The 18,098-nt window shown below is 39.0% G+C and overlaps 1 protein-coding gene across 8 annotated transcripts in view; it reads right to left on the bottom strand.

The window, feature by feature from the left end:
* Window positions 1-862: 862 nt before the first annotated feature.
* Window positions 863-18,098, bottom strand: part of COL19A1 (collagen type XIX alpha 1 chain) — a 186,063-nt gene continuing 168,827 nt past the window's right edge. For 5 of the 8 annotated variants that reach the window (XM_083607143.1, XM_083607144.1, XM_083607141.1 and 2 more), the window contains 4 exons: window positions 17,770-17,836; window positions 15,732-15,860; window positions 8,170-8,247; window positions 863-7,962 (listed from right to left, as the gene is read on the bottom strand). In XM_083607143.1, coding sequence (XP_083463269.1) covers window positions 7,826-7,962; window positions 8,170-8,247; window positions 15,732-15,860; window positions 17,770-17,836 — 411 coding nt within the window. In that variant the 3' untranslated portion in view covers window positions 863-7,825. Of the gene's footprint in view, window positions 7,963-8,169; window positions 8,248-10,713; window positions 14,994-15,731; window positions 15,861-17,769; window positions 17,837-18,098 lie in introns of those variants that run through there. The other 3 variants (XM_083607147.1, XM_083607148.1, XM_083607146.1) reach the window with 1 other exon arrangement.

Genomic DNA, 18,098 nt, shown 5'->3' with positions numbered 1-18,098 from the left:
ACAAAGTGCATTGTATGAATCAGTCTACTGTGTAAATTTGTTTTACAATTTATATATATATTCTTTGATCTGTCATCTTGAAAGACAAAAATAAAAGTGCCCTTATTTTAATCTTCATTACTTCCCCTTCTCTATTTTGCACTTAGAATTTTTCAGAAAAGGAGAACTTCTTTTCAGGGAACCAGGTTTAATGCAGTTGCCGCCAGGAACATACTGTTCTTCCAATCCCATTTTTAATCCATTTCTCCTGTCTTAGGAAATGGTGGCTATATCCACACTAGGACATTAATGTCCATGTGGGTCACTATTTCCATGTGCGCATTTATGTTTTCACTGTGTTTTCCATCCGCACTAGTGGGCAGTGTTTGGTGGGATGTATTCACACTGTGTGGTGTTGTCACCTCCCTTCAGTTAGTACTTTCCTACCCACAAGTAGTACCAGAAACCTGAGGACCATTGTAGCTGTGCACGCAGGCACAGTATTTGTTTATTACTGCATGTGTGCAGCTTTTCAAGTTAAAATTTCAACACAAGTTAAAATTACAATTTTCGATCTACCAGATTTGCACAAAAGAGCACTTTAAAAAAAGGAAAAAGATGAAGTGTTGCTTCAAGACAGACAATGATTTGAAAGCTGTTCACATGAAAGACTGTTGCTTCCTTTCATCATCAAGTTGCTACTTACATGTAAAGAAGCATAAATTAAATTTGGCAGCAATAGTCCATGGGAGAGAATGCTTAGACTGTATTCCTATGCATTGTTACTTCCAAGTGCTATTCAGACCAATTTACTTTATTTCCATTTTGATGGCATGTCAGGTTCAAGATGAAAATAGGAAGAAAAGCAACCCTAACGTCATGCTTAGATCAATTAAGTTTTATTTTAACCATAGCAATAGCGCAGAAATAAACAATGAAATTATCTGAGAAGAGAAATAAAACTGTTTTTACAAATCCAGTAACATAAAACAAATTTACAAGGAGGAAAATGCAAAGTCCATCAAAAATGCATAAAACAGAATTTGGTTAAAATTCTGGGAGGAGGAAATCCACACGTTTATAATGTGGCTTTAAATAAAAACGTAACTACCTGTTTACAATTATAGGTACACAAGAAACATACCTGATAGTATCAGGCTCACTTCAATTCAAAATTCATTTAAGACTAAAGGGACCAAGTAGATAAAATAATCTGCTTAGCATGTGCAAACAGCTGTAATTTCCATTTGTGGGCAAGATGCCAACAGAACCTTATAGACAGGTTTTGAAGACTAGTGCTTAGTTATTCAGAAATGAAAGGCAACAATAAAACATAAACTTCCACAATTGAAATAGTTGAAAAAAGTATTGACAAAGAAAAATTCAGAAAACCATTTAAATACATTTGCTTTTCATTAGATAAATCTGACAACGAACAGAGCTTACAATTCTACGACAGAAGTGGGCTTATGCCCACTAAAATATTTTTTTGAGTATACTTAACTCTGTTAGAATGTGGCGTTCATGTTCGTTCTCCTAGATTCTGTACATGGATTTGGTCTATTTATATATAACATCTTTCCTTGCAATTCAAGATTACACTTGAAGGCTTTTCAGCTAATCTGGAAATCTGCACCCTTATCATAATGACTTGAAGTTCTGTTAATGGCGATCAGATGTGCTGAAAACTAGCTTCGACTATCTAGAAAACATTTGCATACCTTAAATAAAAGGAAGATTTAGGACAAAGGGAGAAGGGAATAAAATGTCCTCTTATTAATCCCTGAAACCAAATACACTTTTTATACAAAAATACTGATATTAAAATGTTAATATCAAAGATAAATAGGCTACACCTTCCACATAATTTACAAAGCATGTTTATTTCTGCAAAAAGGAAAGAGACTTACTTCTTCCCTAATGACATGTGACACAGTGTGGGAGGGAAGAAGAGCAGTTCAGCACGATCCCAGCGAGGATCCCCTCCAGCTTGCGCCAAGTTGCGGGCCTGAGATGGGCTACCTGTGGTTTCATTACCTACAAGCTACGTTATAAACAAGTTGAATCATAAATTGTGATTATGTCACAGTCGTTGGTGGAAGAAGAAGCAATGCAACTAAGAATTATCCAGCCAAAGTTAAGCACAGTCAAGCCCCATGAATTCCAATGCTGAAAAACAGCGGGACTTCAAAGTGGTGGCGGGTGGGGAAACTTTGCCTGAATTGTTCCCTGTATCCATCAAATAAAATATAATTTTTTAAGACCAATAAAGAAAAAGAAATCTATTAAACTTAAGGACACAAAAATGGAAACTTAGTGCACTATATAGAAATAAACTTTTCACCATTTCCTGCCTTATATACATTTGTAGAATTCAATCCTTATTTAAGTGAAATGCACAAACAAAAATGTGCTTCATGCCACCAAGTGGACTTTAGAGGTATAGCACAGACCCTGAAGAACTCTGCAAAATTTTAACATTAACTAACCTACAGTAGCTTTACAAACCCAAATACTTCTAAACACAGCATTTGTTAAAGAGAATTCAGAAGCAATCCTAATGAATTTTGCGTCAATGGAACTTTTAAAATAATCTGATGCAAGGAATAAAAACACATCTCATTGTATTCTACATATTACTTATACCACTAAACCAAAATACTTTATTTAGCTTCTCTAACATTCCTACCATTTTGAGAGCTTTTTCTAGAGGCAAGACCGTGTAACTGTTCAGAAAAATTGTGCAAGGCTATGCACTAAGCTATGCCACCAGACCTGGGTCATGACCAACAGTTTAACGTAAAGCAGGAACAAAGATACAGGTGGGAGGCAAATCATTATGGGCTTTGCGCAAAACGTTTTGGCCACGTTCATCAATGGGCTCAGAAGAAAGGCAAAATATTATGGAACGCCTAGAACCCTCATCCCCAGGTAATCCATTTTAAATCACTAGATTGCAACTATGCACCTGACCCAATAAGGCACAATTGGGTTGACTCAATTGTTGCTTGCTTGCTTGCTTCTCCTTCATTGGACAGTGAACTGGATCAAAGTCTGAAATGTTGCACACTGTATGACTGGTAGCCAGAAAGAAGTTTTGCATGAGCAAAGGATCTTCTCTTACAGATAGATAATAGGCTTGTGCAAGGCACCATGATGGGAACATGCACCACTGAAATAATACATGCAGTAGCCTTCAGGTCTGCACATAGTATTCCTTCTCCAGAGATATTCTTGTGTAAATAGTAAACAGATGATTAGATGTTAGAGGTGGGGGAAGAAAAGGGGACACTGAATGCAGTCTCCCGCTCTACAGTACAACGTCTGACTCCAACAGAGTGGATGACCAGGCTGATTTTTATTCACTAGTGTTTGCATGGAGTAGGAATACTGTGCAAAGTGTTTCTCAGTTTTAAAAACCACTTTCGTAACCAATAGGGAAGGAATTGCAAGCATAAACTTGTTGCTGAACATGGATTCCATTTGCGGGACTCGGCTGACAGTGTTCCATTCTATTTTGGTTACTCATTGCATTCAATAGTTCCAGGAGCAAGAGAATTTTCTTACTGTGTTATTTGATTCGTTTGTGTGTGTGTGTGTGTTTGTATGTGGTATTTGCTGTTTAAGTTTGCTGATATTCATATATAAAATTGTTAGAGAAAATATCATTAGAACAGGAATACGGAAGTAAGAGTTTAACTTAAAATAACAAACAGAAGTTGCAAATGTTTGGTTTCTGGCACACAAGATAAAACAGGAAAAAACCACGGAGTGCTCATTTCAAGACACCATTTGCCTCGATTAAAATAGAATAGCTACAGAGTTATTCCTGATTTGTTGCATTTAGCTATAAATACAGAATATGCTCCACATCTGAAAAAGTGAGTGAAGACACTAGAAGAACAAAATACACTATTTCATATACCAAAAAAAAGTTTTGTTAATGCTTTTCAAAAAAGGAAAGCATTAAAGACAAGAAAAATGATTCAAAGTGATCTGAACGATCCAAATTAACTATTAAAATCATTAACATGTTGGAAAGCTTTTTCCAAGTACTTAGACACAAACAAAACTATAAACAATGTGAATTAAAAATATTTTCCCCCAAAATATATAAATGTTTCTGACAAATTCAAGTAAAGTAACCTCTACTGCCAGGTACCTTATCAAAATTTTAGTTCAACTAGCTAAAACCCAAAATATACACACAGCACCAAACAATATATCAACTGAGCTGCTCTGATTACCTTTCCAAATCAGAGCCTTTCTACTTAATCTAATTAAATACAACTCGATATTTCTGTTATCTTTTAAAGCAAAGTCTAAAAGAAATTCTAAATTTAAAATACTGAGACTTTTTCAGCAAAATTTGGAATCGCTGGAGAAGTTCATATAAGACAGAAGTGACAACCCGAACAGGAAAAATGCTCCTGCCAAACAATATATCTGTCCTGCAGTACATGCAACTGTACTGAAAACAAACAGAATAAACCCAGTTCCCCCATCAAAATAGTGTTGATGTGACTGCATTCTTTTAAAGCAGGGGCTTGCTGAAGCTGTTTAGACCAAATTTTATTTCCAGGGAATTTAACAATTTTGAGCATATCTTCCACACTTCAGCTGTCTTAATCTCTCTCTTCTTTTTTTTAAAGGGGGGGGGCAGAAAATATATATGTAAAAACTTGGGAGCCAATCCATCCTTCCATTGCACACCATTTTTCTTCAGGGTCACATGAGAAGAGTAGCTTGCATTTACAGCCCTGGAAGGCAGCAAGCTGACTGGATCTACACAAGAGAGTGGCCCATATGGGTGGCCTTCCATGGCAGGTACTGGGTGGACCCATTGTCCAGTGCTTGTATTCAGCCAATGACAGGACATTGGCAGTGGGGAGGGGCAGAGGGAAAGGAGAAAGTCTTCACAACCAAAGAGCAGGGCTTAGGGCTGCACGTGGTGTCTAATTTCACCGAATCATCAGTATAATTTCTTGTAAAACGGAAGGGGGTAGGTTTTGGCATGGGGCGTGGAAAGAAAGGGGATGGCCAATAGAGAAAAGTGAGCCTACCTAATTTTGCTTCTAGTACCTGGCCACCATTAGGCTTGGCACTGCCTATAAAGGGCCCCAGTCCTGGCCACAGCTGGCATGTGCTTCCTTGATAATTAGGTTACCCCCAAGGGAATGCAGTCCTCAACAGCAAACTTGTTGCTGAGCCCTGCTTTAGAGGATTCCATTTGGTGCAGCTACACACACACACAGGAATGGATCATGCCCCAACGTGTGTTGTGGATCATGACAGCAATCAAATAATAATGTGCATTGTCTTGACTATGGAGAGTGAACAATGAGGCTACTTTTTTTGTAAAAAAATGCAGCTCATGCCATTATAAGCTATGGTGAGCTGTATTGCTTAGGACGAAGAACATGGAGAAAGCTCAGATTGTGCATAAAGATGCTGAGATTGCAGAATGTGGCCCCTCACAGGTGAGACTGCACTATCTATGTTCACACACACACACACACACACACACACACAATTAACGGCAATGTGAAAGTGGCCATAGTACTATGATACACCTATAGATATCTCCTGCATTTGCTTGGGCTAGTTTCACTTCTTTCTGTACTAATATATATACATATATATACACACACACGTACCAACCTACAGTAGGTGATCACTTCATGCATCTGACGAAGGCTATGTCACCGCGATATATTGTCTTTAAACTGCCACTCTTGTTTTTTGACATCACACTAACATGGCTACCTCTGTGGATTTTCTCACATTCAGACTCCCATGTTCTCAGAGAGCTCACACAAGACACTGTGGATCAGGAATAGCCAACATCCAGATGTTGTGGGAAACTCCTGTAAAACCCAGCCAGCATGAGCTACAGTCATTGTTGGTGGGACTCATGGTCCACAGTATATGGAGGGGACCAAATTGTCTACCCCTGTTCTAGGGTTGTAGCCATGCTAGTTCTACTCAGAGTAAACCCATTTAAATCAAAGAACATGACCAATTTAGGTGCATTAAGATTCAATGGATCTGCTCTGAGTAGGATTTTGTTGGATACAACTCTTAAGAGTCTAAAATCCTTAAGGGAAGGGCTTCTTTTGATAAGAATGGCCTGCAATTGTCCTGAATTTAAGAACAGCATGAATTAAGTCCTTATTTTCTTATTTCAGTTATAACTTGCACATGGGAAGTGGTCTTCGAATGATTCCCAAGTCCCATCAGCAAGGACCTATCACTTCTGCTGTCTTTGACTACCCTTCCATTTCTTAATGGAGTTCTGATGTAGCTACGTCTCTCCCAAGAACAGCTGAGGACCACTGTCTCCTAGAGCAATATCTATTTTAAGAAGCATCTCCCTTTTATTCATCCTAGATGGCAGAACTTTAATTTACTGATGCTATATATCTGCTCAACTTTTCTCTTTCCCTTCACTGTGTATGGTCATTTTATCCTCAAGTAAAACAAAATGTCAATCTGCCCCAGCCACTGAATATTTCAAACAAAACGGTTGTTTAATACTACAGGCTAGCCTAGCCTACATGAATGTTGTTGAACTTTGAAACTCACTCTAGCAAAAATGCTAACATTGGACCATTACTAGAGTCCGAAATTAATCAATGCAAAGGCAGACATCATTCATGAAATACATGGGTACTAGTTCAAGCTACACCATCCTCTTCTATCTGAACATATTTACACAAACTTCTCAATGTATTGTTGTCAGAACTTTACCTGAGATAAAGGCCTTGGTATATTAAAATAAGGCAGAAGCCCCCTGACATATAAACATGACTAGCTTAAGCATAAGAACACAATTCTATAAGGTGGTATCTTATTAAGGCTTTGCCCTAATGGAAGCACTTCCACTTGCACAAAGGCAGGACCCCTGATAATGGATTATCCCTACTACTACAATGCAACTCTTGTGCCTCTCAAAAAGTTTCTGAAGGTTGGGAAGCACCTGTAGCACAGAGGCTATAATTGGTCAGGGAGACTTGCCTTGCAAGAGAAGTGCAAAGGACTAGAGCAAAGCCAAGTGAACAATACGAAGGAGCCATTATCAACAATCTACTCAGTAACTAAGTTAGCCTTCCATAATTAAGCCTTCAATAATATGAAGCCAGCAAGTACATTTGCCAGGAAGTAAGCTCCACTGAGACCAATGTGCGACTTCCAGGCTCTGTCTTGCATTAACCACACTCTCACCCCCTGTGTCACAATTAATGGGAGAGAGGCTCAACAGCTCATTTTCTTAAAAAGTTTCCTATGTGAAAAGTGCTTCCAGAAATTTAATAAATTTCTTGCAAAGTCTACAATACTGCACAAGGGCAGAAGGAGCATGAAAAAATATCAGCTGATTTCTCAAAGAGTTGCTCAAGGATTCACGAAAGCTTCAACACTCTGGATGCAGTTTTGCAAGCAGAGCTTTGGGTGTTATGTATGAACTCCAAGCCATCAAGATACGGTAGCCAGCAAAAGCTAAAGAAGATATATGACAGTACATTTTGTTTTGCAAGTATTAAGGTTAAAAACCATCAAGAGGTCAACAGGCCATCAGAATGCAAGAAAATTGCATTTTGCTATAGAAAACTAGCTTAAAATTATAAACACATGGAATGAACTCAAGAAAACAACAACATCTCGGCATTGGCTTAACTGGAAAATAAACATTGTTCCATTGAGATGCTCTGTAAAATGCCTACACACAATATCATGTATATAGACCAAAAAAAGGTACCAAGTATTTTAAAGCTTAAATTAGGTAGGAGGGCAGGAGGGAAGCAAGGAAGTGGTAAACCAGGAATCAAAGTACTTCCAGAGAAGATTTTCATTTGCCAGTTGTTCGTGGTTGAGTTTGAGAGACGTGGTAATAGCAATCTGCTGGGTTGCATCTTCCTGATGGCCCAGGTGGGCCATGTGGACCTGGTCCTCCTGGAGCTCCAGGTGGTCCCGGCATACCAATGACTAAGCAAATAACAACAACAGCAACAATATTGTAAAACCAGCTGCATTTACTGGGTCGAGACGCTTTAAAAAGTAAGATCAAAGGCATTTCTTTCATGCACTAAAGGGCAGCTTATATGCAACCAATCTTAGAAGTATCACCCCCTCTCGCAGTTCTTTTGCTAATCTGCTGTTCTGGTTATGATAAATATGAACTTATGTTTTTACCTGAAGGGCCAGGTGGACCAGGATCACCTGGCAGGCCAATTCCAGGCTCACCTCTTTCACCTTTCTGTCCTCTGTAGCCTATAGGAGATAAACAAAAAAGGAATAAGAGTGCCCTGAAATCACAGAATATATACTTTTCCTAACCTCTTTCCCAATATTAGAATGATAAAAAAATATAACTCCCTCCCACACTAATGATGGCAATTTAGATAGCTCTTTTTAAAACATTCCTTCCACAAATTCCTAATGAAACTGAATGGATCATGAGATCCAAGGGCTGTTTGCTAAGTTCCCCTTTCACAATCTTCTAGAATTACCACCCTGCCTTGATTTGCTCCTCCCAAGAGTGGATTAGAAACCCTTCACTGAGGATGACAGCAGGCATCAAAATGACTTATTTTTCTCTCTTAACACTTTTAAACAAACCTGATAATAAGTTTTGACCGGGAGTTGACAGAGAATTGCATACATCCATAGCAAGTGTGGCGCACAAGAAACATAATGGATTTCACAAAGTATTACAGTAGGAATCGTAAACCTGAAAATTAGGCACCATCAAACTTTTAACTTACTTTGAAATAAAAAGGGGAAAGAAGTTTGGGGGAAAGGGAGCTACTGTAAGAGGAATGGGAGGGATTCATGCTTGCTTTGAACATAGGACTCCTATGTTCAAATCCCTGCTTTGCGTGCTGGCCCTGGCCATGCGTCACTAGAAACTGGTAAGTATTATAGTTACAGCCATTCTGGGGAGGTTGCTGAAAAACACATAGCTTTTTCACATGGAGATGTGCAACATGCAGCCTTGCTTACCAAGCGGATCTTCGTTTTAAATGTTATGCTTGGAGCTAGCATAGAGACCTTCTATGTGATGTAGAGGACCCATGTGGAAAGTGGTACTGCTAACAGAATGAAATGGCATCCCCAAAACTTCAGCCTTTTAACAAGAGAGAAAGAGCTTGCCACTCTTGATGATCCGTTGCATGCATGTTTGGGCTGAAGTTGGGTCCTGGGTCTGAAAAGGCTGATTATTATTTAGACTTCTTTTGGCTTTTCCCCAGGGAAGAAGCAGCCGAGCAAGCAAATGGCAGCCAGCAGACACAGTTGCAATGATGTAGAATAAATAGGAGTAGCCAAATGTGGAGCCCTCCAAATGTGGTTGGCCTACAGCTGCCATCATTCCTCAAGTGTGACCATACCAGCTGGCGAACACTACATTATCTGGAGGGCACGACATTGGCTATTTCTGAATGTTATAGCTATCAGCAAGGAGGAAACCCATGTTCCTGACAAGAGAGAACATTTGAGGCACATGTCTACCAACCAGAGTTTCCATTGCCAGGTAGGACATCTACTTTTTAGAGTTTCTGGATAGAGGCCATTAGAAGAACATGAGTGTGGATCAATATGAGTTTAACTAATGTTACCTCAACAGTAATGGGCCCCAGAAAGCTTATAGACTAGCCTTGGAGTTGTTCTATATGCCACCTAAGGGGCTAAACTCAGGAAACAGAAGGATAAATTAGATCTACTTTAAATATCTCCGAGATCTAACGATAGAAACGTATCACAAAACACATAAATACTTGTTCAACAAGTTGATTATGATATAATTGCTGCAGTCGCCTTTGATTTTAAAGCACAAAAACATGGTATTTTTGTTCACCTACCACAATGCTCCAATGTCCCTCAGAGCAACTCAAAAGATGATTAAAGCACATATTTGGGAGAACACGTAACATGCGAGGGTAGCATGCATGACACCACAGAATGGACCAATACTAACAGACAAATAAGCAGGCACTGGAACTGAAAACAAAACCTTTTTAAATTAAAAATGCAGTAAAAACAATGGATGGAATTCAAGGTTAGGCCTACTCAGAGCAGACACATTTAAATCAAGGAACATGACTAAGTTAGGTCTACTAATTTCACTCCGAGTAAAAGTTAGTTGAACTCCACCCATTATCTTCATATGTTAGTTGTGAAATCTGTGTCCTTTGGGGTAGAGCTGTACAAAATACTGTTGACCTTCATTTACCATGATTATTTTTTATATTTTATATTTGCCAGAAATGTGATAAACTTTGTTTTAATTCCTACTCTTTCACACCATAATCGGGGCATCTATTGCATTTCCCAATTGTTACACCGCCTCGGTTTTCTTTAGTCTTACAATAAGTAGCATTTTTATATGATAAAAAAGCTCTGTTGAGATATACATTAAAACAAAGAGGGCAATCCTGCTGCACATTTATCTGTAGAATCTCTACATGCACCATCCATAAAGAAATAAAACAATATTAATAATAAATCGCCTTCAAAATTCCTACTTGGAATAACATGTACAGAATGAAAATGCATCACAAGGAATCAATACAGGCTGAGAAGTTCTGTGTACATTCAAGTAATTAAAGAAAGCTAATAACACAACTATCTGCTCACATTTTAAGGTTATGAATGGTGTAAAACAAAGCTCAGTTACATATAAACCAATGCTTTTGTACACCGCTGAGTAACAAAAATAACTGCAGATTTAATAAAACATTTCATGAACAACTTTCTAAACTTCTTTATTTTACAGAATCAAAACACTGAGAAAAAACATTTAGATATGTAATAACACCACCATTAAAGAACAATCCAAAAACAGATCTCTAGCAGTACAGTAGATTTTACATGAGGTATATTTTGCTAATGATTAAACTTCTGGAGTTTAACTTCACAGTCTACCTGAGTGAGATTTTAAGTTCGCTTTAGAGCAAAATGATTTACAGCTATGAAACAAGGTTTTTAACAGGCTGGTCAGAAGACTGGGCTCCTGCACTTTCAATAGTTCCATACAAGAGGGAATTTCAACAAGTTTAGCTTTTTATTAAAGACACAGAGGCCCTATCCATTTTTTTTATTTGGCTATATAACAAAGATGTTGATTTAGCACCTACACCAACTAGTTATAATGCTGCAGTAAGTATAATCAGAAATTTGCAATGTTTAATGTCAACATTTACAGTAAAAATATATTATTATTTTTTAAAACATATCACATTACTGTAATCTCTCAGCCCATGAGTGCATACTGGAAGTTTAAAAGAGAATTAGGCTGTGATTTCATACAGCCTAATATTACTTGGGAGATGTGCTTACATCTGAGTAAATGTGTCTAGGATTGCACTGCAAAGGACTGGTTCAGATAAACAAGCAGTGCTTATCTCAAAGTGACTGTGTATACATGCCCAATTGCACAAACTCGAGTATTTATCAGTCATGCCCACGAGAACAGCTGTACCCATGGCTGTGGAAGTCTGGGGTGGGTTGAGCCACTGAGACTGAGGAAATGCCTGCTGAAACCGCTAGAAACCTCCAGAAATTTCTTTAATGCTCTGTGTAGAAAACAAAGTTCAATTAATGGCATTAAAGAGATTTCCATTTATGTCCATTTCTGTATTATGCCATTGAGAACATACACCTGTTGCTCTACAATGTTGTTAAAGAAAAAAATGTACAGTGGTACCCCAGAAATCGATCGGAATCCATTCCGGAAATCCATCCGACTCCCAAAACATTCGGAAACCAAGGCGTGGCTTCCAATTGGCTGCAGGAAGCTCCTGCAGCCAATTGGAAGCTGCGGAAGCCATGTTGAACATTCGGGTTCCAAAGAACGTTGCCCAACTGGAATACTCACTTCCAGGTTTGTGGCATTCAGGAGCCAAAACGTTTGACTCGCAAGGTGTTCGCGAACCAAGGTACGACTGTATTGGACTGTGAAGATTTTTGAAAACAGAACCCTCTTTAGGTGTTCAGCACACTGTTCACCTTTGGGTAGTTTAATAACACATGGCTCTCTTACGGATTCTTGTTGATAATTAGATTCAGAGGCTCAATTGACATAGGACCCTACTCTACCTCATACCTTCCCTAAATGTTAATCCAAACCACATAAAACTATATAATTGTAACTACAGCTATTTTTCTAGAAAAAGAGGTCCCAGAATGCATCAAGAATGCTTCCCTCGTTCTCTCAGAATGGCAATGGCCCTTACCTGAGAGGTGCCGAACTGAGTTCTGGTTTCTGGCTGAAACCCCCCTTCCCCCTGATTAAAACCTTCCAGAGAGCAAGCTACATGCTCAGGACTCTTTCATGCTCCAAGGCACCTTAACAACTCTTTTTTTGGGGGGGGGTAATCTATGAACATGCAAATCTTTTGAAATATATTTTTATATTTATGTTCTGTGTGAAGCTAGCTCAGAACCTTCTCATTAATCCAAAAGCCATATACTGGGGGGGGGGGCATTTTTAGACAGTTTCCCTTATGATCCAGTGTTACCTGACATACATAGATATTTGCTCAATGAACAAAAGAATTTTCTTTATACTAACTTTTATCCCAGTAAATAGCAAATGGACATATAAAGTTTCCTGCTTTATCTCTGTATGTGCAAAATAACTTCCCTCAAAGCAGTCATATAGTTTAGTAGTTGCTTGATGGCTGGTATGTTTTGGCTTTGGGAAGAGTGAATGAGCCTGAATATTGTATCTTGTAGACAAAAAACAGCTGGGAGGGGGGAGCTAAAGGCATATTTTGGTGGAACTAATATTGCTTTAGACATTTTCCTTTAGTATTTTTTCTCTAGTTTTGACCCACTGACCCTTTGCAATCACTACGACTTGAACTTTGCCAGAAGCAAAACCCCACAAAACATTCTCTTGCATACCCCGCAACCACAATAACTCTGTTTCTATGTTTATTGCTTTATTATAAAGGCAAAATAGTAACAGTGCATGGCACCATTTTAAACGGTTTTAATTTTGTTCATTGTCTAAATTGTTTCTCTATAACCAGGCCTGTGGCTGATTAAACATTCTACAGCCTTTTAAATGTGTTCACGGGAGCAGGGTTATTGGTTTGGTTTTTCTGCTTTTACTTTTTATTACACATTTTGCATTTTTATCTTGTGACCTTCAGATAAAGGATGGTATGCAAATTTAATTAATTAATTAATTAATTAATTAATTAATTATAATAATAGATTATAAGGAAAGAGGCACTGAGGCCAAATCTTCCACATATGGCAGATAATTCCTTTTGCCACGAAAGCCCTATTCTCAGATTTATGGGAACTGACAGTGGTTATGAAATGATGGAATTCTGCACACAATCAAAGTTATTTTGTTATTGCTCCATATGAGGGGGGCGGTAAACCTTAGTGAGCACAGGCTCAGATTAAGTCTGTTGATGTTGTTTTTAGGGTGTTTCCATGTACATAAAAAGAACAAGAAAAGCTGCCTTTTACTGAGCAGTCTACACTAACTGGCAGACCCTCTCTAGGGTTTAGGACAGAGGAAATTCCCAGCCCTACTTGAAGATGCCGGGAATTGAATTGGGGGCTAGCACTGTGCTGCCTGTACAATGAGCACGCCCCTGGTTCTGGGTGCAGGTGTTTCTCCCCACCCAGTGTAACCTGATGTGTGTTCCAACAGTAGAAACCCAAGTCTGCATGTGAATAGTAACTACCATGAGATTTAAAGCAGCTCTCTCTTTTAGATCTAGAATATTAAGCATGCACACGTAGTATTACATATAAAAAATAAGGGGATAATTCAGACAAAGTTAAGTACATTTAACACTCTTTGATTTCTGTGCAAAGTATGAATATATGCTGTATATGTTATCCTTTGAAGCCTAACCCTGCCTCTCTTAGGTTGGCAGGAAACAGAAATCTATAGAAGCATTTTGTCTGTTTAATACTTTATATGTCATGTTTTATTACTGGCTGTGGAAGGCTGGAGCAAACCAGGGCAGCAGGGGAGACAATCACAGCAGCTCTTTCTATGCACATATATTTGCTATTGTGCTTTTATTAATCTCTCGCTTTTTCCCTCACTGTAGATCAGACATCCAGTTTATGTATTGCATTGATCTGATTCGAGGAATAGTGCAGCAAAACACAACACAACAGAGAGACTTGTAGTACCTTAAATACTATTTGTTTGTTGCGGTATACATTTTTTTTTAATGGGCCAGAGACCACACCATCAGATGCACAAAGCTTCTTCCACAGTAAAATTGTTAATCTTTAAGGTGCCTTTATAGGAGATTTATTAAGAATGGATTAGCCTTGGGTGTTTAAGGGAAAGATTTCTGAATGAATTATGAAATGGTAAAATATTTATTACATAGGTGCATCTTCTTCTAATTATATATAATGATTTGCGATTCAAAATGCATGGTTCCTTCTGGTGTTTTAAAAATCATATTGCTCTTGGCATGTCATATGTCATACAAGAGAGTATGTCATATACAAGCAGCAACCATATAATCTCCTTACAACAAAAGCGGTAAAAGCAGCTTTATCTCTCCCCACCACCACCACCCTGCCCCACACATTTTCCCCATGAAATGTAGTTCCCCAAGTCTTCACTTTGGCAAACACACCGACGTGAAGGAGTTTCACATTGTAGCTTGGTTTGTTTCTTGGTTACATCTTTAAAAAACCCACTGTGCGTGACCCTCATGAAAACAATCTTAGCAGAGACATTCAAGTCGACCATTTACAACAATTTGCATATTTAGATGATGAGCAAACCACTTGTGGTTAAAAACAAAATCTCTGGAAGTCCCCCTTTAAGGCTCTCCTCGATCGTTTCCTCCTGCTTCTTCTCATTCTGAGCCCATCACACTTTTCAACCTTCAGTCAAGGATTTGCTCTTATCAGCCTCTATAGCCTTTATTCTTCTCACAGGGTTTGCGTTTCCACATTTCTTCAGCTTTGCTTTCATGTTCTTCACTCCAGTCTGACTTGCTCTGACTCCAGAGCAGACCAAACTAACAAAAGATAATAATTAAGAACTACCTATATTCATATATGGTTCATTATTTACTACCCCACCCCCGTTTTTGTTTTTATTTTTACAGCATGTGTTCTAATTATTCTCCCTGTAAATCTAAATTGACAATATTGGGTGTGTGTCAAGGATACATACTGAGGAGGTCTGATTCACTGGCATCTGGATGAGGCTGAACAAATACAAATAAATCACAGATTTCCCCCACCCAGTTAATCAGGGCACACTGCCTTTTACAATCTGACAAGGAATGTATGCTAGATATGTTGCAAATCTAATTATGAAAATGTGAATACAATTAGATTTGCAATAAGAATGATGCATTGTAAAGTTCAAGTTTTAGATTTCCTTCTTATACGTTAATTTTTCAAATTTTACAGATTGGAGCCACAGGACTACAGACTCTATAGCTCAAATAGCTGATTTGTGAGATGATGCTCTCATTACTATGTTTGGTCTGAGTACTGCAAGTTTAGGAAAGGTGTGAATCAGTATCCTAATGTTAAAAGTTATTACGATTATTATGCATTGATTAGAAGTTTTTAATATACAAAAACACACACCTACTACGTGTTAATATATTGGTCTAGTCTGGAAAACAGTAGTATGGATTTAAAAGTTAATCATTAGGAAGCTAAATGTATATAGGTCCACCCAACTCTGAAGATATATTTTTAAAATAAAATACATAGAAAGGCATTTGTTTTGGAAGCCCTACCTGGAGGTCCAGGTTCTCCGGGTGGCCCAGGTAGCCCATCTTTTCCTGGAAGACCTGGTTTCCCATGAGTTTGGGAAGCAAGCATGGCAGCGGGCAATTTGAGCTGAGATACAAACTGAGCCATCCTCTCTTCAGTTATATATATAAAAAACCAAACAAAAAGCATGAATTACATTAGATGCCTGAGCACACTTAAAACAAGGGATCGCCATTCCATTCAACCAAATATTTTAAAAGTGTCTGAGCTTCAAATTATTACACATCCATCAATTTCAAAAGCAATACGGCATTCCAGTTTCCTGAACAACCAAACCGTTGGTGCTGTTCATACAGTTATGTACAATGTATGCAATGGGGTAAACAGCAGCTTCAGGAGGTAATTTCAACCAGGAAAATGGTTAGGGAATAGAGTTTAAGCTCCATACTTCCCCCAATACCGAAGGTTTGATCCAAGTTTGACACCTATGCAGATGTGTTTGTCATTTAAAAAAAAAAGGGGGGGGAGATCCCATCACAGAACTTCCACCATCTCCTGTCCTTGTGTCCTGACGCTGATTGAACCCTCTCCTTCCCCAACCCTGACTCAGCACAGGCATACAGATATGCACACCAGGCCATTTATGTTCCTTATCCATCTGATCCTAAAGAGGTTAGTGAATGAACTCAATGTGAGTAAACAGACAGACAAGAGAAGTAGTCTCTTTTTTTTGGCACCACCTGTTTCAGGAATAAGTGCACAACATATTCTAGTTTCTGGATAGGACAGTGCTGCCCACAAAAGATTGGACTTGCAGTTTAGGATTGCTTCTGGATTTAGTCATTATACCAGGGTGCTCAAATGGCAGCACTTGGCCAAGGACGTATTTTTCCAGCTTAGGGCTAAGGCTCCTGCTGTAGCGCTACCATTTCTTAGAGTCCTTCATAGCACAATGCTCATGGTAACAGCCAGTCTAGGCTACTACAGTCATGTGTGCTCTATACTGGGATAACTTGGAAGGTGGTTCACAAAATTCAAATGATCCAAATTATTAATGGGGGATGATGACACAGAGAACAAGTTGCACTGGTTATTACATTGTTTCCACCAGAGCTGTTCTTCGGGGGGGGGGAGGTGCCTGTACTGCATACCCCTGGGTACCCCCAGAAAAAAGCACTGGTTTCTGCACTCGATTCTGGTGCTAACATTTAAAGCACTAGATTAAAATTAGCCAACATGGTGCCCTCTATGTTGGGCCATACCTGACCACTGGCCCTGTTGGTTGAGTTTTGGAGGGCACCATGTTGACTACCCCTGGATAAACTATATGGGGCTGTGCTATCTGCCTTTGCAGGGACAAATTAGCCATGAAGAAGAAGATCCATGATTAGGATCACGTTACGTTTAAAGACATTAACAACAGCCACAGAGTTGGGGCGGAAATTCAATTGGGTACAGTGGTGTTTGGGGAAGAGAGATTGTAATCTGCCCTTCTGTACTGTCTTCTTCACTGCTGCTGTTTGCCCCTGGAGGTAAAATACAATCATAGGGGTCTGGTCTACTAAGTGCCTTATGATGCTCTTTCATGCCCTTTGTTGTCTGACATTCATAGGAAGCTGCCTTCTACAGAGTCAGGCCAATGGTTCCTCTAGCTCAGTTATGTCCAGATTGACCAGCAACAGCTCTCTGGGGTTCCATTCAGGCAGGGATTTTCCCACAGCCCCACCTAGAGAGGCCATGGATTAAATTAGGGAGTTTCTGCATGCAAAGCAGATGCACCACTACCAAAGGCCTTTCCTCATTGAACTGCTAATTGAAACATTTACTCATTTAGGTGGAAATAATAACAATTATTTTGTAGCAATCTAAAGGCCATTAGTGTACACAGTGGGCGAATTAATCAGAATCTGCGGACTTAAACTACTTGTATAAGTGCAGCTGAATTCTCTCCCCCCCCTTCGAATGCTATGTACAATGGGTACATAAATCACAGATGAAAGCAAATATTACTACTGTAGTCATTTTCTTGACATCATGCTTTCTGATACGTCATTTCCTCACCTTCAAAAACTCTAAGGACCTCTTGTCTGATATATTTTTTCATTTCTTCAAACGAAACTGAGTCAGCCTGGCAAAGACATGGAAAGAAAAGTAAGGATAGGTGTTGTCCAATCAAAATAAGGCAAACAGAATTTTGAATTTTGTTTTTCAGTGTCCATTAAGAGCTTTGGAACAGTACAGGCAGTGGGAGGTTCTGTTCCTCGCCCCATTTTGCATGGGGGTCCCATTCCTGGCCCCTGTGAGCAGCAGCGGAGCACGCATAAGAGAGCCCTGCTCCCTTCCACCCCCCTTCTGCCCTCTTCCGGGTCCAAAAGGACCTGCGCATCAGT

This window comes from Podarcis filfolensis, assembly GCF_964270895.1.
Source record: "Podarcis filfolensis genome assembly, chromosome: 3".
Classification (NCBI taxonomy): domain Eukaryota; kingdom Metazoa; phylum Chordata; class Lepidosauria; order Squamata; family Lacertidae; genus Podarcis; species Podarcis filfolensis.
This window is presented reverse-complemented; position numbering and strand designations above follow the sequence as displayed.